The sequence below is a fragment of the Cryptomeria japonica genome, chromosome 11 (assembly GCF_030272615.1).
Source record: "Cryptomeria japonica chromosome 11, Sugi_1.0, whole genome shotgun sequence".
Taxonomy (NCBI): domain Eukaryota; kingdom Viridiplantae; phylum Streptophyta; class Pinopsida; order Cupressales; family Cupressaceae; genus Cryptomeria; species Cryptomeria japonica.
The window spans coordinates 497,587,143-497,613,001 of record NC_081415.1 but is presented as its reverse complement, the minus strand read 5'-3'; the positions used below and the strand labels follow the sequence as shown (position 1 = coordinate 497,613,001).

Sequence of the window (25,859 nt, the reverse complement as noted above, 5' to 3'; positions counted from 1 at the left end):
CAAAAGTATGAGATAGTGAGTTTGACTCAAAAGCACATAATTGGATCAATGAATTTGACTAAAAAACTCTACAGTTAAATTATGATTCAACTATGTATCTTTTTTAGTTGAACTCATTAGTACAAGTAAATAGAAGTTTGACTTGAAACAACATAATTGGATCAAATAATTTGACTTAAAAACCATGTAGTTGAATTATGATTCCATTTGGATGGACTTCTACTAAAAAACTCTATAGTCGAATTCTGATCAAACATGATAATTTAATGTAGGTACGATTCAATGGTTTCAACTCAAAATTATGTAATTGGATCAATGAATTCGACTAAAAAACTATGCAATTGAATTAGGGATTAACATCACAAGTTAACAAACTACATAACTCCAACTTATCTCCAAATCCATATGTCTAATGTACTAATAAGAACACAAATTTCTACAATCCATGAAAATGGTCGAATTGGTTTTGATTTAGAGATGTGTGATTATTGTTTTGGATCACAATCACACAATCTAAAACAAACATTCTAGATCATATCTATAAATTTATATATCAAATAAACTAACACAAATTTTCACAATCCATAAAAATAGTCGAATTGTTTTTTATTTAGATTGTGTGATAGTTGTTGAATCGACATTTTGGATCACGCTCACACAATCTAAACCAGAAACAATTCAACCATACTCAATAAATTGAAAATTGTAATCTCGACCAAACGGAAAAATATATCTTAATTTTTCCAAGAGAGTGAACACAACACAATACAATACCTATATTTTGGGCCTCAAACAAACCTGAACCAAACCCTAGGCGACTCCAAAACCTTTGGTTTAAAAGCAAGTTTCAATTCCATTACACTAACTTGTTTTTGAAGGATGTTGGCTAGCACACAGGAAGCAGTTGGGCTTATCAAACATTGGCTGAAATTACGAGCGCCTTGACTTTACAACTTCCGTAAAGTCACAGAAATCGGTTGAACGATAAAAACTATGTCATTATCCTCATGATCCAATGCTAAAGGCTTCACAGAAGCATGCATTTGAAAATTGGAATAAACAAAACCCAAAAGACGGACAATTTAATCTTCAAAAGATGCTGCCAAGCAAGCAATGAAGGCGACAGGCGATTAAACAAACCAAGCTGAGAAAGAGTCGATTAAACAAAATAAAAAAAAGATGGGTAATTTATTCTCTCTCACTTGCTTACTAATCACAATTTCAACAAGGATGGAGCAGATTGCGGTGTGATTAAGTTAATTAATGGCGTTATTAAACGGGGATTTGCGTGAGAGTTGGCACCCACTTTCTATCTCTTCCCCAGGCACGGGATGCTTGCATTTTAGCCGACAATAAAAAGGATACTCTGCAAATAAATATTCGCTCACAACTAAACCAGAAGATTAATGGCCGTCCGTCAAGTAACGTAGAAAAATCTCAAGCAAAAATTACAGGGGCGGGAGAATGGGAAGTTGATAGAGACAAGCCGGGCCCCACACACCGACCCCATGCCCCACTTGCTCATGCGCACGCTGTCCCATTCTCCTTAACCCAACCCCAACCCCACATTAACCCCACAACTAACACCACCTTCTCCATTCTACTCTTTCACTACCTATATTTGACCTGGTTCAAATCTCTCCCAACATTTTTTTATCCTTCCTTGGACTTCCCACGTTCCAAATCACAGAGCTTGAGGAACCCAAACTCCAAATCCAGCTGATTTGATTGAGATAAAAGCACCAAAATGGACCATTTTGGACTCAAAATTTGATGCCCAAAGTTCAAAGTTAGGATCTTTTTCGCTCAAAAATTGATCTTGATAGAAAAAAACAAGCAGCCCAAGCTCAAAAATTGATCTGGATAGGAAAAACAGGAAGACCAAGCTCAAAAATTGATCTTGAGAGCTAAAACAGGAAGCCCAAGCTCAAAAATTGATCTTTAGAGCTAAAACAGGAAGCCCAAGCCAAGTTCAAGGTTGAGATCTTTTTCTCTCAAATATTGATCTTGAAAGTTCAAGTCGAGATCTTTTGGGCTCAAAATTTGATCTTGATAAGAAAGAGAAGCCCAAGTTCAAGGTAGAGATCCTTTCCGCTCAAAAATTGATTTTGATAAGAAGAAAGAGAAGCCCAAGTTCAAGGTTGAGATCTTTTCCGGCTCAAAAACTGATCTTGAAAGAGAAAAAAGAAGCCCAAGTTCAAGTTCAGGCTCCAAGTTGAGATCTTTCTTTCTTCTTCTTCTTCCATGGTGATGAGATTCGGGAGCAGGAATTGAGGTGGTGGGCGGGGACGTATGTGTGGATCATGGATCATCCGAATGCAGCGGCTTCAGCCCTCGGTCACGGCGGGCATTCGTTACCACCTCCCTTTCAAACGAGGGAGCTAAATCTCTCAGAGGATGAGACCAGCGGGAACAACGGGCTAGGGAAGGGCAAAAAGAGAGAGCACGGAGACATGATGAACAACAACAATGACAACAACAGATCTTCAGGCGGTGAAGAAGGCGAAGCGGGCAGAAAAGCCCGAGGGCGGCCGCCGGGGTCGAAGAACAAGCCGAAGCCGCCAATAATTATAACACGGGACAGTGCAAATGCGCTGCGGGCGCACGTGATGGAGATCGCAAATGGGTGCGATGTGGGCGAAAGTGTAGCGACCTTTGCACGCAGGAGGCAGCGGGGCGTGTGTATTTTGAGCGGCAGCGGAACCGTGACCAATGTGACCCTGCGCCAGCCGGCTGCCCCCGGCGCAATTGTCACTCTGCACGGCCGCTTCGAAATTCTTTCATTGTCCGGCTCCTTTCTGCCGCCGCCGGCGCCACCCGGGGCAACCGGGTTGACCATCTATTTAGCCGGCGGGCAGGGGCAGGTTGTGGGGGGCAGCGTGGTGGGAGCTCTTGTGGCTTCTGGCCCTGTGCTGGTCATGGCGGCCACCTTCATGAATGCTTCATATGACCGCCTGCCTCTTGACGACGAAGAAGCTGCTCAGCTGCAGATTCAGGGCCCCCCTGGACCTCCCCCTATGTCCCTCAATCCTCAGCAGCACCAGCAGCATATGACCGACCCCTCGTCTATGCCCATGTACAACGTGCCGCCTAATCTTCTTAACTGCCCGCTGCCCCCCGATGCTTATGCCTGGGCTCAGGGCCGACCGGGACCCTACTGAATCAAAGAAAGATCGAATTTTGCTTGCAATCAGAAAATCAATCTCCATTAAGGTCGGCAATAATTCTGTACAAATCATACCATTCAGGTGTTGCTTGTGCTTTATTATTTTTTTTCCTTTCTTCTTCTTCTTCCACCGACTGATGATTCAAAACTAGGTTTAGTTAGTTAGCTAGCTGGCTGGCTCGTTTAGCTTTAGCTTTAACCCATGTTTCTTCTTTCCAGAAATGATTTATGATTTTGAGAGAGAGCATGTATTTCTTACTCACTCACTCACTTCCATGAAAAAAGGAAAAAAAAAATTCCTGTGTTTTTTTGTTTTCATGAATCAGCTTTCAGTTTCTCTATGTTTGGTTAATGAGTTCTTTCTTTATCTTCTGTCATTTCTAAAATCAATGGACTTGTTGTCGCGTAAATTATTTTCACTTTTTTCTTTCTGATGATGGATAAGGATGTTATTGAGTGATTTAAAATGTCCATAGTTACTCAATAGACTTGTTGTGGACTTGTCATCTGAAGCCACTTTCTTCTTTCTGGCGATGTATAAGATATTACTAAGTATGATATGAAATGTCGATTAGAAAAATAGAAACAGCAGACATTAAGTTTCTACAGAAATCAGCTTCTTCTGAATTAAATTGTGTGCAAATTTCTGCATCAACATTTTGGATCACACTTCATGATCCATCATCAAGATAATAAATATTAGAAAACACGCAGAGACAGCAAATCCAGAAACTACTCAAAATGTCATTAGAAAAATATACACACCAAATCCACAAACTACTAGAAATATCCATTAGAAAAATATACTACAATATGTTATACCTAATATAGATAGAAACTGTCAAACTTTAAACATAAGAAACCCTAGCAGTAGCAGCAGCCATGGAGAGCACTGCAACATTCCTAGACTAAAATTGTCAGTTTGGGTTTCCTCAAATATCTGCAACAAACGTGCAGTACACGGAGATTTTTGTGTAGGACATGGTAAAAACCGGAGCTTATTGGGTTGGATAACGTGCAAGAGTACTTTGAGAGCAGCTCCTCGTATTCTTGAGCTATGAATGTAGTTTACCTAGGTTAGGCCTACACTCTCACTGCAACTGACCTTACTGATTAGTGTTGGAACTTAATTTCGACTTCCTAGGACGTTTGACCAGGTTTGACTGCCCCATGTTTATTTGCAGAAATTGCTACAAATAACTGTGAGGCATTTATTCATTGCTTCATCCATACTCAAACTTGTCCATCATCTCTCCTTGTATTATGTACTTTTTTCTGTGCTGAATACTGATGGAGAGTTAAAGAAGAGCATAGACCAAAAGTCCATATCCAGCCTTCAGATTACAATTATCCAGACATGTCAGTAAACGTCTACATCATTCGATCTATAAAACAGCACTAGTACTAACATTATAGTGAAGACACTATTGTTCTTCATAGTAAATTAATAGATAGAGATTTTCTTTCGCTTCAAAACAAGATTGGAAATGCTTGAGTTCATTTTGAATAAGAATCCTTTTGGACAAAGATTTTGCTTCTTTTTCCAAGTGAGACCGAGTTGCATCCGTGCTATCTGTACTGTGTTTTGAAAGGAGGGCTTAAAATTATCACTGCATTGTTTTTTTCTCATCATGAATGATTTGTTATTCAGTTTTTGACGTTCAGAACAAACCTCTTCTTACTGTGACTGAACAGAATGGTTAGTAGTTATGTTAGAACAGTAGATTAAGTTTTTGACGTTCAGAGAAAACCTCTTCTTACTGTGACTGAACAGTGGTTAGTGACTTTATGTTAGAACAGTAGATTAAATAGTGGGTTTATTATTTTTATGATAGATTAGTGAGTGTGATTTTAAACGTTGATTAAATATATATTGTTGAATCAAAAAACAATCATATACATAATGTCTGCTCTTTTCAAATATAGTGAATCATACATGCATTGGATTATTGAGTTTTATCTCAAATGTCGATTAAAAATATATATAGTCTAACCCAAAAACAATCATCCACACAATGTCTGCCTTTTCGAAATATAGAGCTAACCATACACACGATGGATAATTGATTGTGATCCAAAACGATAATTAAGAATGTACACAGTAGAACCCAAAAACAATCATACACAATGTCTGCCCTTTCAAAATATAGAGCTAATCATACACAATGAATTATTGAGTGTGATCTAAGACGTCAATTAAAAATATACACAGTCAAACCTAAATAATCTTCAACGCAATGCCTGCCCTTCAGAAATATAGAGCTAATTAATCACACAATAGATTATTGATTGCGATCCAAAATGATAATTAAGAATGTATACAGTAGAACCCAAAAACAATCATACACACAATGTCTGCCCTCTCAAAATATAGAGCTAATCATATGCACAATAGATTATTGAGTTTGATCCGAAATGACAATAAAAAGCATACACAGTCGAACACAAAAACTGTCATAAATACGATGTCTCCCCTTTCAAAATATAGAGTTAATCATACACACAATAGATTATTGAGTATAATCTGAAATATGCATTAAAAACATACACAATCAAATCTAAAAACAACGATACACAATATCCGCCCTTTCAAAATACAAAACTTATGAATTGAAACAATCTTTCTCTGCAATTCATGTCCTTGACCATCTTCTGGTATATCAAAAACAATTGGATTGCATAACTCGATTTCGTTTTCAGTTCCCGAGCTGTGGATCATACATTGAATTCCACGTAAACCAGCTGTGCATTACTATGGCCAGCTTCAAATCCTTTGTATAACATCGTAATTGTAATACAGAGAATGAAGGGATTGACTAAGAGCCTGCCTCCACATGTTCAACTGCATTTAACTGAGAGCAACCTCAACGTTTGTTACATTTTTTATTTAATGGAGTCTAAAATTTTAGATGGAAAAGTAAGTGTAGGATAGATTTCATTCTAAACTATTGTTTTGGACTAAAATAGATTTCAAATTTTTTATAAATAGTTGAAAATCAATAAGATTACAGTTAAACAATAACAAACAAAACATGAATTGTAGAAATCTTTTATCATGTTTTTGGATGAACCAACTTTTAGCTATATTATTTTTTTAATTACAAATTGTTTTAGTTTCTTTTGTAGATATACAACCACTTTGTCAAATAATATTTTTACTGAATAGATATTTATTTATATATATTGTATTGTATTTATTGTATTTGAAGGAATCAGCTGAATAGATATTTATTTATATATATTGTATTGTATTTATTGTATTTGATGGAATCAGCTTATTATATATTTATTTTTTGTATGGAATAAATTTATAATTTTGTGAATTAAATTTTTTGTTAGTATATATTTATGAGGCAAATTTGTTTGGAGAACACACTAAAATGCAAACTTAATAACAAAGAGAAGAATGTTAAATAGGCCCAGTTTGTTAGCTAAATAATTTTTTTTGTAAGATGTGATATTGGAGTTATCTTGTTGTTGTCCACTCCACTTTTATTTAAGATAAGATTTGTTATAAGATAAGATGTATTAATTAAGGTGTCTGTAAGATATAAGATTGGAGTTATTTTCTTGTTGACTACTTCATTAAATTTGGATTTTTCACAACTAAAATGCATTGAAAATAAACAAATAAATTAGAATATAATAAAAACTTAAAATATGATAGTTGAGAATTAATATTTAACAATTTTTTTTTAACTTGTCTAGATGGTTGAACTCCATTGAACATTAGGATTGAAAACAAGATCTTCAAACTTTTAAAATTACAATTTAATTTGAGATTTCTAAATTAGGTTGTGATTGTTTTTTTTTTCTTTCAAGTATATTAAATATTATTAAATACAATATATAATAGAAGAAATATATTTTATATTTTATTTTATTCATTTTTTATATTTATACTATTTCTCATAGTTTATATTAGTCTACTTACAAATTTACAATCATTATCATTACATTTCATTTAAATTTCATATTTGAGTTTATGAATAAATTATCCTTATGAAATTTAACGTCAATTGGAAGAATAAATCATTAACTTTGCAATGTTACTAATTACATGTCATTAAAATGAGAGCCAACGTAGATTCAAAACTCAAGATAATACCACTATATAATGTATTATTACTTTCAAAGAGCATTAACATATAACTATCCACTAGTGAAGGTTTAGTGCCAAGGGATGAATAAAAACCCTAACAATAACCAATACTATAGATAAATTACAGAACCACGCATGAAAATTGGATCATGCAAACCAAGAAAGAAATTGTATCAATTGACATCTAGTCTAATGAGAGAGAAAGTTCCAATGGCCACCACAAAATTAGATATGCTACTCATAACACATACATACAAATTTATAAATAAGCAAGTGCAAGGAAAATTACACAAGCCTCACCAAAACCACACATGCACGTTCTTACATTTATCACATATATCTTGTTTTTATGGTGAATACACCTCCACTAAGTCATCCAAGTCATCATCTTCTCAAATATATCTTGTTTTATGGTGAATACACTTCCACTAAGTCATCCAAGTCATCATCTTCTCAACATCTAGAATCATTTAATGTATTAAGGAAAAGGATCACCCTTATTACCTTAGTGATTTGCTCCCCTTCTTGATATAGACAAACCTAACACTACTTCAACATGTGCAAATGATGGAGACTACAATTAAAATAAAATTCAACTTGATGCTCCACATCCTTGATGTCACTATGCAATAAATAAGATCTAGTTACAATGGAGAGCATGGTGACATAATTTGGCAATTAAGTTGCATCAAAGACATTCCTCCACCCTCACATTTTCCCATGGTCTAACAAGTTAGTCATTGTGTTTCTAATCCAAAGGCAAGGGACTCCATCCATTTCCTTTTACAAATTCCATATTCTCAAAACTCACATACATAAATCTAGATTTTTTATTTCCTTTTCCAAATATCAAATAAAATTAGTTATTAACAATGCACCCATCTCCCATTCCTTTCTTTGTCACCTCTTTCCTATCTCATTTGGTTCCCTATGGCCCTTTTACTCTCCTAGATCCTTTGTTTTCCCTTATTTTATTTGAGGTAGACGCCATTATTCCAACAATAATAGGAGTGGCCAAAATTCTTCATGTATATCTAAAAATAGATCTCGAGACTTATGGAAGGGATAAATAATAAAATCTACACATTTGACCAATATCAATACTCCAACATAGTAGCTAAATCATTATGTATTATACACCCAAGGTCCTCATAACTTTGCTAAGCTTTCCAATTCCCATTAATAATATCTAACATCCTTTATATTTAACATCGTAATTGTAATACAATAATCTCCCATTCCTTTCTTTGTCACCTCTTTCCTATCTCATTTCGTTCCCTCTGGCCCTTTTACTCTCCTAGATCCTTTGTTTTCCCTTATTTTATTTGAGGTAGACGCCATTATTCCAACAATAATAGGAGTAGCCAAAATTCTTCATGTATATCTAAAAATAGATCTCGAGACTTATGGAAGGGATAAATAATAAAATCTACACATTTGACCAATATCAATACTCCAACATAGTAACTAAATCATTATGTATTATACACCCAAGGTCCTCATAACTTTGCTAAGCTTTCCAATTCCCATTAATAATATCTAACATCCTTTATATTTAACATCGTAATTGTAATACAATAAATGAAGGGATTGACTAAGAGCATGCCTCCACATGTTGAACTATATTTAACTTAGAGGAACCATAATGCTTGTTACATATTTTATTTAAAGGCGTCTAAATTTTTAGATGTAAAAGTGTAACATAGGTCATCTATAAAGCACACAAACACTCTAATTAATAGATTTCATTCTAAACTATTATTTTTTGTGTTTAAAAATAGATTTTGAAGGGGTCTCAAAATTCTTTACAACAAGTTGAGAATCAATAAGACAATTAAACAAGAAAAAAACAATACCTTAAAACATTATAGTTTTGATATTTTGGATGGAAAAACTTTTAGCTATATTATATTTTTAATAACAAATTATTATTGTTGCTTTTGTAGATATGTAGCCACTTTGTCAAATAATATTTGACTGAATAAATAGTTATATATTGTTTCGAAGGAAACCAAATTATTATATATGTCATTTTTGTATGGAATAAATTTATAATTTTGTGAAATAAAAATCATGTTAGTATATATTTATGAGGCAAATTTGTTTGCAGAGTACACTACAAGCACAAAATTAAAAACAAAGAGAAGAATGTTAAATAGGTCAAGTTCATTAGCTAAATAATCATTTTTAAATAAATACATGATCCAATCTTAAGAATCAATTTCAAATGTAATTCAAATTAAATTTGTTTGTAGATCTATTAGTTAAGTTTTCTTGTGAGATGTGATATCAGAGTTATCTTGTTGTTGACCACTTTTATTTAAGATAAGACTTGTTATAAGATAAGATGCATTAATTAAGATTTCTTGTAAGATGTAAGATTGGAGTTATCTTCTTATTGACTACCTCATAAAATTTGGGCTTTTCACAACTAAAATGCATTGAAAATAAACAAAGAAATTCTAAATAAATTAGAATGTGATAAAAAATTAAAATATGATAGTTGAGATTTAATGTTTAACAAATTTTATTTACTTTTCTATATGGTTGAACTCCATTGAACACTTGGATTGAGAAGAGGATATTCAATCTTTTAAAGTTACATTTTAATTTAATATTTCATGGATTAGTTGTGATTATTTTTTCTTTTCTTTAAGAGGAAATGTGTTTTAGATTTTATTTCATTTTATTTTATTCAATTGTTATATTTTTAACTTTTTCTCATAGTTAACGTTAATCTATTTTCAAATTTGCAATTTTACCATTACATTTCATTTAAATTTTTATTTTATTTTATGAATAAATTATCATTATGAAACTTAACTTAAATTGAAAGAATAAACTATTAACTTTGCAACATTACTAATTACAATCCATTAAAATGAGATCCAATATAGATTCAAAACTAATTATAACACCACTATAATATATATTATTACTTTCAAAGAGCCTTAACATATAACAATCCACTAGTGAAGGTTTAGTACCAAAGGATTAATAAAAGCCATAGCACTAACCAATACCATCTAGATTATAGAACAATGCATGAAAATTGAATCATGACAAACCAAAACAAAAATTGTATCAATTGACGCCTAGTTAAATGAGGGGGAAAGTTACAATGACCACCACAAAACTAGATATGTTATGCATATCATGTACATAAACTTTTAAACACAAGCGAGTGCAAGGAAAATTACATAGGCCTCACCAAAACCCCATATGCATGTTCTTACATTTATCACATATATCTTGTTTTTATGGCAAAGACAACCCCACTAAATCATCCAAGTCATCATCTTCTCAACATCTAGAATCATTTAATCCAACATAAAGAGAAAGTATCACCCAAGTTAGTACCTTAGTGATTTTCTCCACTTCTTGATTAGATAAGCCTAACACTGCTTAAACATGTGCAAATTATCGAGTGTATGATTAAAATAAAATCCAACTTGATGTTCCACATCCTTGATATCACTATGCATAATAAATAAGATATAGCTACATCGAAGAGCATGGTGACATAATTTGACAATTAGTTGCATCAAAGACATTTCTCCATCCTCATATTTTCCCATGGTATTACAACAAGTTGATCATTGTGTGGCCGTTTGCCGTGATAAGGGTTCGTTGTCGTCCGTTGGTTCTATTGGGCTGAGGCGGATTGGTGAGGCTTCGAGGTCATGGCAAGCGAAAAGGTTGTTATTTGGTGGGTTCTTTCCAGTTGCTAATGCCATTTCCATTAATCTGACGAAAGCTATGGAAAAGAAAATTGATCATAATGCTTATGTTCTTTCTTCACATGGCGTGATTTGTCGATTTAAGGGTTTTTGGCCCAACTTGCCTCAACTGCACTCCTGGATCTAAGAAGAGTAGGAGCCTCTTATTATTGGTAAAGTGCATATTTTCCCCTTGGCTAAGGGGTTTTTTATTGCTAAATTTGATAATGCCCTGGATAGAAACAAAATCTTATGTGATCATTTATTTAGTTGGAAGGATAGATTTTTGTTGATGATTAAGCCTTAGCACTCTGATTTCAACCCTTCTTCTGAAATGTTTAATAAGATCCTAATTTGGGTTAGGCTTCCTAATCTCCCCCTTAATTTATGGACTAATTCTCTTTTAGAGGAAGTGGGTGAGGCCCTTGGAGATTTTTTGATGGTGGATGCTAAATCTTATAATATTTTTCACTCCACCTTTGCCCGAATTTTGGTGGAAATGGATGTTTCAAAAGGGCTGCCTGCTGAGATTTTTCTCAAATCTTCTTTAAAGGGCTCTTGGGTTCAATCTTTGGACTATGAAGGCTAGATTCCCTTCCTTTGTAGAAGATGTTTTAAAACAGGTCATGCGGCTGCACAATGCGGATTTGAGAAAAAGGCATTGACGACTACATGGTGGAAAGGTGCTTCTCAACAACATTATACGGTTGAGAAGAAATCTGAGCAAAATAGGAGTTTCTCTGAGGTGGCACAAGCTCACAGGGCATCCTCTCTGGATGTCATTGATGGTGGGGTTGTTGAAGCTATGCAAGAGTATCATTTTGAAACCCCTAATGTGTGTGAGTCTCAGGCTGCAATTTCTGGTGATTGCGTTCCAGTTACCAAATATGTTGACTCTTCTGATAAGGCCTTGCCTGCTTTGTCCCCTATTGATGTTGGGGTTTTGCTGCCTGCTAGTTCTGGTGCAATTGTGTCTTTCGAGCTGAGGCGGACTAGTGATGTTGAGGTTTTGCCTTTGTCGTTTGCTGGTTTTGGTGCGGCTAAGACAGTGGTTGCTGACATTCATTCTTAGGATTTTGGTGCGCCGGATTGGCATGTTAAGGCAACGCAAATGAAAGAGGGATGGATTTATATTAAGGGCAAGAAAGATAAGTTCTCTTCGCCTTCTTTTGACATGACCCTCTAATCCCATAAGAGAAATTCTAAATGTAAATCTTGATTGTTCTTGGGTGGGGGATGGTTTTAGGTTGGTTGCTGGTTGTTCTTTTTGCAGCTTTGTTTTAGGTTGTGGGGGCCTATTTTTAAAAAACCCATGTTTTTGGTTATGGGTGTTCTTTTTACCCATGGTTGTTTGGTGCTTTCATGTTCCTTTTGTTAGGACAACTTTCTGGTTGAGGGTTCCAAATCCTCTCAAAATATGTTTGTAAAGGGTTTCAAGTCCCTTCAAAACTTGTTTTTACCTTAATAAAAAACACTCCTCCTATCTCTCATTCCTTTCTTTGTCACCCCTTTTCTATCTCACTTGGTCCCCTCTCCCACTTTTACTCTCCTAGATCCTTTGTTTTCCATTATTTGATTTTTAGGTAGATTCCATTGTTCCAACAATAATAAGAGTAACAAAAAAACTTCATGTACATGCAAAAAATAGATCTTGAGACTTATGGAAGGGATGGATAATAAAACATGCACACTTAAATAATATCAATTATACTTCAACATAATAACTAAATAATTATGTATTATACATCCAAGACATGCATACCTCTGCTAACCTTGCCAATTCCCATTAATAATATCTAAGATAGGTTAAAGTCTCACAACGTGTAGGATTAAGTTAGGTCCAATGTGATGAAGGAGGCAAAGAAAACAATAAACCTTTTTGGATGTGTACCTAAAGGTGTCTCAAGAGGAGTGGGATATAGATCTAGCTCTTAACGAGATTTAACTTTCTTGGGTTCTATTATGTCTTTTCCTTTTTGTAGTTTTACTTTTGTTTCTATCTAGTGTTAGGTCTCTTGTAATGGTTGGGACCTTTTCTTTGTTGTATAATTGGTGTTTAGGTGTTGTTGGATTATTTAGTTGTTTATCTATTTATATCTCTCATACAAGAGTTGGTGATTTTTTAAGAATCTCCCCTTTAACCTACATGTATAAATGTCATATATGCTAGTAATAGAAAGACATAAATAATTAACATAATAATTCCTATTATCCATGTCAAGGAGAAATTGTGAACTTATTAGATAATTTAAAAAAAAAATTGTTTGGATTAAAATGCAAATATCTAATTTTTTTATGTTTTTATTGATATACGATACATAATTATTTTTAATCTAGTTCTTATATATAACCAATCTTTAAGAAACCTTGATGTTATTTCTTGAAACTTTAAAATTACAACCATACCACTGTACGCTTACATTAATTATGGTTGAAAAATATTTAAGCGAGATGCACTTAAAGATACTCGGTGGATCTATGATTTTCAAGACACAAAAGCACTCAATGGGATCTTTTTTTTGTTGTTGATATTTCAGAGGTGTTCCCGCAAATCACTTGCAACCCTATTGTCAAGTCAATCCAAGAAAGGTGAGACTAAATTCTTTGGGCTATATGCCAAAACCCACAAACCCCACCTAGGTGCAGTTGGGTAAACTGACTCTTTCGGTTGGGAAGAGGTTTAAACCTACATCAATTGTCTATGACTCAATAGGAATTTGTTATTTATTGATAAATGGACATATTTAGTAATAAGATTTAATTTATAGCATTAACTATTGCATGGAGAAATGATTTAATTTATATTGTATTAAATAAAAAATCTACAACTATTATTATTTTTCATAAATATATAATCACTTATTTATTTTTGCATTTTTTTTTATCAATAAATAATTGAATATTATTAATTTTTTTTTTTTATAACATATTACACTTAGTTTAGAATATTTTTTTATAATTTTTTAAAATAAAATTATACAAACTTGCTTGGAAATCACATAGGCACCTCTAGCTTAGAAATACATAGAAAGATACTAAATATACTTAGTTTATTTTATTTAACTAACATTTTTATCTTAATTTAAGAATCAAGTTTGAGTATAAACTTGTTTAATTGTTAGTCTCTAGAATGTGATATTATAATTTAAAAAAAAATACAATAGAAATCTAAAATATGAAAATTGAGATATAGCTATCAATATAAATTGTTATTTTTAGATGGTAGATTTTTATGAACATTTTATTTTTAGAAAAATAATTTTAAACTTTTTTAATTACATATTAATTTAAGATTTCATAAATTGAATTAAGATTAAAATTATTAAATTGTTTAAATACATATAATACTATTATATATAATAGACATAATAAAAGAAACATACTTTAGATTTTATTTCATTTCATTTAGTTTGAATCCATTACAATTGCACCATAAAGATTGGAATATTTAAAAGAAAGGAAAGCATTTTTTTTAACTTGAATATTGAAATTGTATTTCCTTATACCATACTTGGTTTGTTTTCAATTTATCTTGATGATTGACTTCTAAAGTCAACATAATATGGTTTAACATTCAAAGTGAACTCCTTAATTTCTCCCATGAAGATGTATAATTTTATTTTTTAAAAGTAGGCAAATAAGTCTTATTTATTTTCACGATTGTCAAATTCTCTAATCACATGCCTTCGAAGGTTCCTTGAATTTCATCTCTAAATTTATTTTAAGTTATCCATTATTTTTATTTTAAAAATAGTTCTAAAATATCTTTTATCTAGACATAAATTATGATAATTGTATAGTTAATATACAATTGTCTGAATTTTGTAAATATTCATGATCTAAATTTTAGTCCATTTTTTAGAGAACATTTCTCTTAACGTGAAATATTAAAAAGCAGTATGATTATTCAAAGGATTACTAATATTAAGAATTTTAGATTGATTTCATTCAATTTTTTTAAAGTATTCCTAGACTACATCCTATGTTTCACAACTTATCCTTTGCCGACTTCATACAATAAGATGTGACAAGATCTCTAGATTTGTCTCTATGCCCTATTCTCTAGCAACATCTTCCTCTCTTCAAAACCTTGACATGTCCTCAAGTCAACCTTATCGTGCCAAAAGAATGTCTTTTTAGATGTCTTGAAGGATATCAAAATTGTCATCCCACTGCTTCACCAACTGGAGCTAATTGATTTAAATCTAGAGATGTACCATCTATTTCTTTGCTTATGGAAGTGTAGTTGGTATCTGAATGTTTTGAGAAAAGTGTTGGGCTTCCTATAAGATACTGGTAAAGTGAGAAAACCTCATGTTGACAAATTATGTTACTTGGTGGAACTGATTCTAGGTTTTATCCCACTACCCATGGAACTATTAATAATGATCATGTAGATTCTCAATGTTTGCTCTTTCTTGTCCATCCATATCTTTCATGGCATCATAGTGCCTAGATATTTGGATAATCTAGAGCTCTAAATTGTCCACATGTGCCTTAGTAGGGGCAACAATAGTGGGACATTGTAAGATCTAGTGATATAGACTATTGATTTTTCCCTCTATAGCCTTGACCATGTTGATATGAGCCTCTAGTGTAGAACAGGCTATAACACATCTCTTCCTTTTCTCATGTCCATTTTTATTTTTTGGAGCTTTAATATCACTTGGTGTTTGATGGTGTCTTTTCATAGGCTAGTATCTTGAAGCACTTTATCTATTAAAATCTTATAGGTAATATTTATCATTCTTCTTTCCTATGCCACATTAAATGTTACTAGGGTTAGTAACTTGAAGTTTTACTATTTAATTTTTTGGTTGCCCTCCACAATGGTAATCCTATGATAGATTGTTTGTATGTTGTTCCTTTCATGTATATGGTGCCTTTGCATCAATTTCATGACTTATCTTAAATCTCCAAGATTCAGGTGGTGTATGCTTAATAATTTTACAAGTGTTTTCAACTTGTAACTTAAATACAAGATGTTTCTAGCTAGTTTTCTTTGTCCTATAGTGCTTTTTTTCTGTACAAGTTTATGGATCTTGTTGTTGTTGGCATTATGCAGGAATTGATTATGTGTTGTCATTGATGTCAACACTGGTCTAGTTGGTTATTGACCTATTCCAGTTGGTTGCTAACCTGTTCCAGTTTGACTTGGTTTTGACTGAGGTTTATCAGAGATTCTGATCCGGTATGATCAGATTGTTGGATTCAATTTTGGATGGTTATTCTGGATGTTTATATGCTTGTCATATTCATTTGGTTCATGATTTGGTGCTCCAAAAGCTATCATTTATGTTCTAGTTTGCCGGTTGATTTTCTTGGTCCCGGTTGACAGTACCAGCTGGTGATATTTGATGAAATGGTTAAGTGGTTTTGGTCCAACTTATAGAAATGGTTCATAACATGTTGAAGGTGTTCTTGACCATTTCCTAATTGTTTGGTGGCTTCATATTGGCTGGTGTGATGATTTGGTGATCGTATTTGGATCCAGTTGGTTATTCCGTGTTATTGACACTGAGGGTTTCTACTGGTTGGCATAACATGTTGCATATGGTCTTAGCAGAATTTCCGATGGTTATAATTGTTTGGGAAATTGAATTAGGTCAATGCTATGTAATGTAAATCATCATATTGGTCTGGTGGTATCGTGTGATGTAATTTTTGTAATTATAGGTTATGGGTTTAGGGTTTAGCCGACCTTGCTTATCAAGGTTAATGATCTATATATATAGGTGATATATTCATGTAATTTGTATAGTATGATTATGCCTGCATTATCAAAGAGTGGTTTATGTGCGAACAAGGTTATATCATTCAACAAAGGTTTGAGGAGAGTTTGGTATTGCAAGGCAGACATCCGTGCTTAATCAAAACTGTATCAAGCATTAGGAGATACTATTTCCCCAATTCATTTCCTCCGGATTGTAGTCCAATTTTTATGTACGTTAGTGAGACTTCCCTTTTGTGTTGAGCAGTGTGCTCTAGGCAGTTGGACTGATAGAAAGTGCAATCCCCATTGTAATATTCCACATATTGTTGCAGAAGTATTATCTGATTGTGGGTAGGGTTTCCCACCGTGGTTTTTCCCTTAATCGGGTTTTCCACGTCAAAAATATTGGTGTTGTGTGTTCTGTACTGTCATGCTTTATCTTTCACTGTGCTATTTTCATTGTGCTCCAGTAGAAGGTTTATAATTTAAAATAATTTTTTAACTTGTGCAAAATTGATTCACCCCCCGCCTCTTAGTTTTCCTCTAGTTCTTTCTAACTATTAGAATCAAAACTTGTTAATAGTTGTGTATTAAAAATGCCCTCCAAAATCCATAAACCCTTTGGGATTTTGACTCTTGTTCTCCTTGCATCCAAGCCTCGAGAATTTCATCACTGTCACAACTGTCATTATCACTGGTAAGTTCAATCTCTTCAACTCTATTAGGATTTTCTTCATCTTCTATATCTGGTAGTTTAGATATAGAATATAGGCTCTTTACATGTTCTCCTTCCTTATCTTGTGATATTTATTCTACATATTCTATATCTTTTGGTTCTCCAAGAGGAATATGGACTATTCTATTGTCATCAAAAAAAGAAATGTATTCCTATATAGGGAGTAAAAAATGCTAATATAATTTACAAACGATCTTAAACCTAGTAGGGGATTCCTTCATTTCCATGACTTCAAAATCGACCATTTGTTTGATGCCTTTAATATTAACTTTAAGTTTATTCCAAGTCCCAAGTGTTTCCATTCCAAAGTCGTCTGCTAATCTGATATCCATGGGTGTTTTCACAAGTTTTGGCCTTCAAAATTTATCTCATTTGGTTGCCAATATAAAGTTTAGGTTTGCTCTTAAATCAACCATATTATACCTTACCTTATGGTCATTGAGATGTACATTAATAAGCAAGGGATGATTCTTCTAGTTCTAGTCCTTAGGTAACTGGTTAATCTACTATAGTTTCATCTTGTTCCAATATTTACCCAATTGTTTTAGCTTAAGTACCAAATCTTTTTTCTATACCAAAGATGACAAGTCTTTCAGTTACTTCATCCTCTACAAAATAGGCAACTTCATCTTATTGTTGTAATATATATTTCTTATCTTATTCCACAACATTTTCATGTTGGATTTTGGTGGGCCAAAAGTACTCTCATTGTTCTTCTTCTTCTAGGCCAGAATCTTTATCTTCTTAAAAAATCCCCTTCTACCTATTTCTACTAGTATCTCTGTTGGAATCAAGGAACACTGAGAGGGGGGTGATTCAATGTTCTGCAATTTTTGACATTCTTAATTTGTCCTTTAAAACACTTAATGCATATGAAGGAAATTAAAGTGCAGAAACATAAAGCAAAGATCGTCAACACCATAACACCAAGATTTTTACGTGGAAACCCAGTTAAGGGAAAAACCATGGTAGGATTCAAACCCACAATATCAATATACTCTATTAGAAGTATAAAAATATTACATAAGGGGAATGCACATGCATTCAGGCACACTGCCTAGAGCTCACTGCTCAAAGTTTACAATAAGGGCTAGAACTCGGAAGGCTCACTGCCTTACAAAACGATTATAAGAGATACAAGAGAGTTTGAACTATACAACATTAATTTCCTCCATTCTAGGCTAAAGCTTTAGAGTCGGGAGAGTCTAAATTGTTAGATGTATATCCCATTCTTTATAGATGTTGCATATAATGAGGTCGGTTTGACTATTTTAACAGTGTCAATTGTTCTTTCTTATTGAGCCTTAGGAAAATCATTCTAGACGTGTCCTTCCCTATTACAATATGTGTACCATATCTAGGGGTAAGTGCACCAAGATGGTGTACAAAAAGGGGGGTATAAGTGGACACTTTTTTCTCTTCTGAAATCAGCTAAACGTAAACTTAGAGGAGAAATTTGAGAGACAACCACTCAAAATATGAAGATACTCAAAGAACAAATATTATAGTACTTTGAATCTAGTGTCCAAACTACTATTTTTTTCCCAAATTGGATAAGATTAAGGGAGTCAAATCCTTCGCATATGAAAAATAGTCCCTGATTTGTTTTGAAAAACATAACATAGTGTCTAACGTGCGCATCAAAAAAGTCATAGTTATATTTTGTATTTGATAAATCCTTTGGTAGAAAGATAGCTAAGAGTGAGCACTAGAAGTATATTTTTTTATAATTTTTTGTTGAGTATTTTTTTTTAATGATTTTTCAAAATGGGCACATCTTGAAAATCAGGCACCTGTTCGTGCACGAAGCATAACTTGCACCAAAATAATCAAAAAATGCAATTTTTTTTTGTAAGTGTAAAGAATCAAGTGTACTACAATAATATATAATTTTTTTAAAATTTGGATAAGTAGATCAAAAGTTATTAAAAAAATGGTACACATATGTCTCTAAGAACTATGGAGACACTGGTAAAAGAAATTCAAAATTAATATGTTAATGTTGTTCAATTTTTTTAAAAAAATTATATGGTTAGAAAGCTCAGAAGATGGGTGAAAATATGGTGGCAATTTTAGAAATACCCAGTTGATGAGGTGTAAACAAGATGATGCCAAAGTCGAGAAACCAATTTGATAAAATAAAACACGTCAAAAAGGAGGGAAATGGAGGGAATCAAACTTCCAATCCTCAGCCTTGTCATCCAAGCCTAATCACAAGCCTAAACACACTAAACACGTATGGGTTATGTCAACATAAAGACATCCTAATATATAGACATACATATGTATGCATATAATATGTGTATGTGTGTGTGTGTGTGTGTGTGTGTGTGTGTGTGTGTGTGTGTGTGTGTGTGTGTGTGTGTATGTATGTAAAATATATGCATATATAGTCTCTCAATATCTTAGTACATTGTATTCCTACCCTCTTTAAATCTCTCCCCCTCTCTCTCCCCCTTAGGACCCCACATAACCCCTAATGACATCATATAAGGTCCCATAGCACACCATATGACCCCTTAAGACCATATGATGTCCTAAGGGGTCATTTGATGTTCTAACACATGTGCAGCCCCATTAGGACCCCACATGACCCCCAATGACACCATATGAACCCTTAGGACCATGTATGATAGCTTAAGGGGCCATATGGTGTTGTAAGTAATCATATGGTGTTGTAACACATGTGTGGCCCAATTATGACCCCACGTGACCCCTAACGATATCATGTGACCCCTTAGCACACCACATGACCCCTTAGGAGAATATGATGTCCTAAGGGGTCATATGGTGTCCTAGTGGATCATATGGTGTTATAAGACGTGTGGCACCATTAGGACTCCACATGACCCCTAACAACACCATATGACCCCTTAGCACACCACATGACCCCTTAGAACCATATGATGTCCTAAGGGGTCGTATGGTGTCATAAGGGGTCATATGGTGTTCTAACACATGTGCAGACCCATTAGGATTTCACAAGACCCCTAATGACACCATGTGACCCCTTAGCATACCACATGACCCCTTAGGACCATATGATGTCCTAAGGGGTTGTATGGTGTCTTAAGGGGCCATAAGGTGTTCTAACACATGTGTGGCCCCATTAGGGCCCCAAAGACTCCCAATGACACCATACGACCCCTTAGAACACCACATGACCCCTTAGGACCATATGATGTCCTAAGGGGTCATATGGTGTTCTAACACATGTGTAGACCCATTAGGACCCCACAAGTTCCCTAACAACACCATATGACCCCTTAGCATACCACATGACCTCTTAGGACCATATGATGTCCTAAGGGGTCTTATGGTGTCCTAAGGGGTCATATGGTGTTCTAACACATGTGTGGTCCCATTAGGACCCCAAAGACCCATAACGACACCATACGACCCCTTAGCACATGACATGACCCCTTAGGACCATATGATATCTTAAGGGGTCGTATGATGTCCTAAGGGGTCATATGGTGTTCTAACACATGTGCAGACCCATTAAGACCCCACAAGACCCCTAACGACACCATATGACCCCTTAGCATACCACATGACCCCTTAGGACCATATGATGTCCTCAGAGGTTGTATGGTCTCCTAAGGGGTCATATGATGTTCTAACACATGTGTGGCCCCATTAGGACCCCAAAGACCCGTAACAACACCATATGACCCCTTAGCACATGAAATGATCCCTTGGGACCATATGATATCTTAAGGGGTCGTATGATGTCCTAAGGGGTCATATGATGTTATAACACACATGCAACCCCATTAGGACCCCACATGACCCCCAATGACACCATATGACCCCTTAGGACCATGTATGATATCCTAAGGAGTCATATGGTGTCGTAAGGGGTCATATGGTGTTGTAACATATGTGTGGCCCAATTAGGACCCCATGTGACCCCTAACGACATCATGTGACCCCTTAACACACCACATGACCTCTTAGGAGAAAATGATGTCCTAAGGGGTCATATGGTATCCTAGTGGGTCATATGGTGTTGTAACACATGTGTGGTACCATTAGGACTCCGCATGACCCCTAACAACAACATATGACCCCTTAGCACACCACATGACCCCTTAGGACCATATGATGTCATAAGGGGTCGTATAGTGTCCTAAGGGGTCATATGATATTCTAACACATTTGCAGACCCATTGGGACCACACAAGACCCCTAACAACACCATATGACCCCTTAGCATACCACATGACCTCTTAGGACCATATGATGTCCTAAGGGATCGTAGGGTGTCCTAAGGGGTCATATGGTGTTCTAACACATGTGTCGCCCCATTAGCACCCCAAAGACCTGTAATGACACCATACAACTCCTTAGCACATGACATGACCCCTTAGGACCATATGATATCTTAAGGGGTCATATGATATCCTAAGGGGTCATATGGTGTTCTAACACATGTGCAGACCCATTAGGACCCCTTAGGACCATGTATGATATCCTAAGGGGTCATATGGTGTTGTAACACAAGTGTGGCCCAATTAGGACCCCACGTGACCCCTAACGACATCATGTGACCCCTTATGAACCCACATGACCCCTAACGACACCATAAGATCCCTTAGCACACCCTATGACCTTAAGTAGGACCATACAATATCTTAAGGCATTGCATGGTTTCCTAAGGGGTCATATGGTGTCCTAAGGGATCATATGGTGTCCTGAGGGGAAAGATGAACCGTTATTACAATATAAAAAGTATTGCTAATACTAATTACAAAAATAGGTTCAGATCGTCCCCTGAGAGCGAGCATAAAGTTCAAGGATGAAAATAATAAACCAGTATGCTCCCCCTTTCTCCCTTCCTCCATACCCTCCCCCCTCTCTCTCTCTCTCCCTCCCCCCTTCTATCTCCCTTCCTTTCCCATCCTCTCTCTCTCTCTCTCTCTCTCTCTCTCTCTCTCTCTCTCTCTCTCTCTCTCTCTCTCTCTCTCTCTCTCTCTCCCCCACTCTTTATCTCTATCTCCCTCTCCCTCACTCCCCTTACCATCCCTCTCTCTCTCTCTCTCACCCTCTCTCTTTTTCTCTCCCTCCCTCCCCACTCTTTCTCTCTCTGTCCCTGCTTCTATCTCCCTTCCTTTCCCATCCTCTCCCTCTCCCTCTCCCTCCTCCCCAACTCTATTTCCCTTTGCCTCTCTCTCTCTCTCTATCCATCCATCCCCACTATTTCTCTCTCCCTCCCCCCCCCTCTCATCTCTGTCTCTCCCTCTCCATTTTATATTATTTTAATTCTTTTAATTTATATTATTTATTTTATATTGTTTTTATTTTATGTTATTTTTATTTAATTTTAATTTTATTTTAAAAAAAGGGAGGCAAGGACCTCATAGCCATGAAAGGCTGAGGGCCAACTCGCAGGCTTGTGGGACCCCCTCCCTAAATCCCTTGCGAAAGTGCGGTGGTTACCGCACTTCTGCAAGGGATTAGAGGAGGGCGTCCCACAACCCTATGGGGCTATGGTTTTTTAACATAAAAAGCACGTACAAGTTATGGGAATTATGAACGTTGCCATGTTGGGGTATTTTTAGTGACTATTTACGCATATGGGTTAACTAAACATAAACCGTACACGTTTCTTGCACATATTTTTATTTGGTCAATGACCGTAAAAGGAGTTTTTGAAGTCGCTGAAGGCCCCACTACAACTGATACTACAATTCTGTGATAGTTTTATATGTCAAAGTAAGGGAAATTTTGTTTTGGATGATTTCAAATGATTGAATTGTTGTTCTAATTAGTGCAAAATGATTATATTTAGGAAAATCGTTATTAATGATGGGAAAGAACAAGAGAGGAACAATCGAACAACGAGAGGCTGAAAAGGAAAGACAAAGGCAACATATGAAGAAATTACGTGAACTAAAAACAATGGGACGAGAAGGTATGTCATTCACAACATCTCAATTAGATGTACCAAATGAACCTAATGCAATTGAAGAAGAAATCACAATCAATAATCAAACAAAAGATAAAGATGCACCAACAACATTTGATTTATCGAATGAACCTAATGCAATTGAAGAAGAGACCACAATGACTAATCAATCAAATGATGAACATACACCGGCTCAATTTGATGTGATGAATGTACCTAATGCACGCAATGCACCAATGTTAACACCTCCTAGAATTATTCATAGGAAACCTAGGTATCTAATTGACATCGATGAGAATATTTTGAAGCCAATGCCCGATAAAATAAATGAACAAAATTGTAGAAGAATGGTTAAAATAATATGGAAACACTATTTTGAAAACTTAAATCAAACTGAAAGATGCCAATTAATTGTTGAAACGATTTGAAATTTGAATTTTAGAGAGACAATGAATTCTAGGCCTAAGCTCATCAAAAAGTAATAGTAAAAGAACTATTGTGAGAAATCTATTTGATGCATATCAAGCTATTGGTTCAAAATCACATACTAAAGATTCTAATGTTACTCGAGGTGTTATTACATCAACCATAATGAGCAAGAAAATAAAAACAATCATTTGATAAGAAAAACAAGTAAGTCATTAAACATAAGTAGAACAACATTACGTAAAGCATTAGAGAGGCGAGAGAAAATAGAGAATCCTAACAATAATTCTCTTTGGGCGTTCTCGGGTAGACTACTGCACAAAGACAAGGTTGTTGTTGATGCACTAAGAACATTAATTAAATTTTTTTGGCATGACAACACAAGGGTTTTGTCCAACCAAAGAGATGTTGTTAGAAGGCGAATTGGATCTAGAAATCGTGAGCCACATGCCAAACACTATTTGGATATGACTCAAACAAAATTTTATGAAATATTCCTTCAAAAGTTTCCTCAAATAAGAATTAGTCAAAGATTTTTTGAAATGACAAAACCTTTTTATGTTAAGATTAATCATGTATGCACCACGTGTTGTTGTAGGATGCATATTGATTTTTCCATGCACTATGATATATATCGTCATATATGTTGTACTTTGCACTCTAATGATTTTTTGCAGGAATGCAATATACAAGCACCTCCTAAGTCACCAAGATTAATTATTTCAAGTGTGCTATGTAAAAGACATAATGGTTGCATTTATTATAAGATGATGTGTCTGAAAGGTTCTTGTGCTACATGTGATGGTTTGCAACATTTACCAAGATGTGTACATTTGGAGAGCACACATGAAATTTGTAACAAACTAGTTTCTTTTGGAAAATACAAGATAGTCACGTATGGGGTTAAAGATGGAAAAGAATTGAAGAGATGTGAGTTAGTGAAAAATGATATATTTGTAGCTGAATTTATGAAAATGTTTCAAGAGAAACTAGTTTATGAGTACATCACACATTATTTTTGGTTATATTTTTTGCTCATTTGGTTACATCACACATTATTTTTTGTATTAATAATCATTCTATAAAATACAGGTCATGTGTACGCAATTGTTGCAGAAGAGAACAATGAAGAAGGAACAAATTACTTTTTGTGTCGTTGTATTGAGCCTAAAAGAAAATTGACAACCACAATCATTGACGAAGAGGGTATTGAGTACCCAATAGGGTCAGTTGTTGTGATAGGCACATGGCTTAGGAGATAGCCTATCAAGAATTTGGATGTTTGGTTGTTCGAGGACTTTGAAACACATAGACATATTCTTCATTTCTCCAACCTTGTTGTTGCAACAAATATTCAATTGATTAAGTATTGTGGTAGACCTAATAACAATAATTTATGGAAAGTTTGTGAACCCAACCACGAGGAAATACTTGACACAATACAGGTTAGAGCCGATCCAGAAGGCTCACTAGAGTGATTTGGGTCATCTACAAGTGTTCAATTGTTGGAGCATTACAATGATTGTACGGTTCAGGGTAGAATGATTTTGAGAATTTTGTATATATCGTCGGTGAATTGTTCTATATTCTTTTTTTGTATATATAAATGCCCATGAGCTAATTTGTTCATATTTAGAGGCAAAATCTTGTATATTTAAATGGCCATGAGCTGATTTGTACATATTTAAATGCCCAATTTTGTATATTTAGATGACCATAAGTTGAATTTTGCATATTTAAATGCCAAATTATATATAAATGCCCATGAGCTGATTTGTAAATAATTTTTTTGTATATTTAAATAGCCAAGAGCTGATTTGTCCATTTTTAGAGTCAAATTTTTGAATATATGTCAATTTTTGTATATGTAAATTTGTGCATAAATGGAATTTTGTGATGCATTTTGTATTTTTTATTATACTTGAAATTTCGTATGGCTATTTATGAGTACATACGTATGCCTACCACATGGCTCTGGATGCTCCAGCGAGCTGAGAGGCACAATAGGAGCATGCATATTGTAAACTTGCCCACCTGGACACACTTGTGCTATTGGTTCATGCCCATGATGAACGCAATCAAATTT

The 25,859-nt window shown here is 34.7% G+C and overlaps 1 protein-coding gene across 1 annotated transcript; it reads left to right on the top strand.

The window, feature by feature from the left end:
- Positions 1-1,566: 1,566 nt before the first annotated feature.
- LOC131068320 (AT-hook motif nuclear-localized protein 18) lies at positions 1,567-3,505 on the top strand. Its single transcript, XM_058003491.2, has one exon. The coding sequence runs from the start codon at positions 2,304-2,306 to the stop codon at positions 3,159-3,161; it is 858 nt and encodes a 285-aa protein (XP_057859474.1). The 5' UTR covers positions 1,567-2,303; the 3' UTR covers positions 3,162-3,505.
- Positions 3,506-25,859: the final 22,354 nt, after the last annotated feature.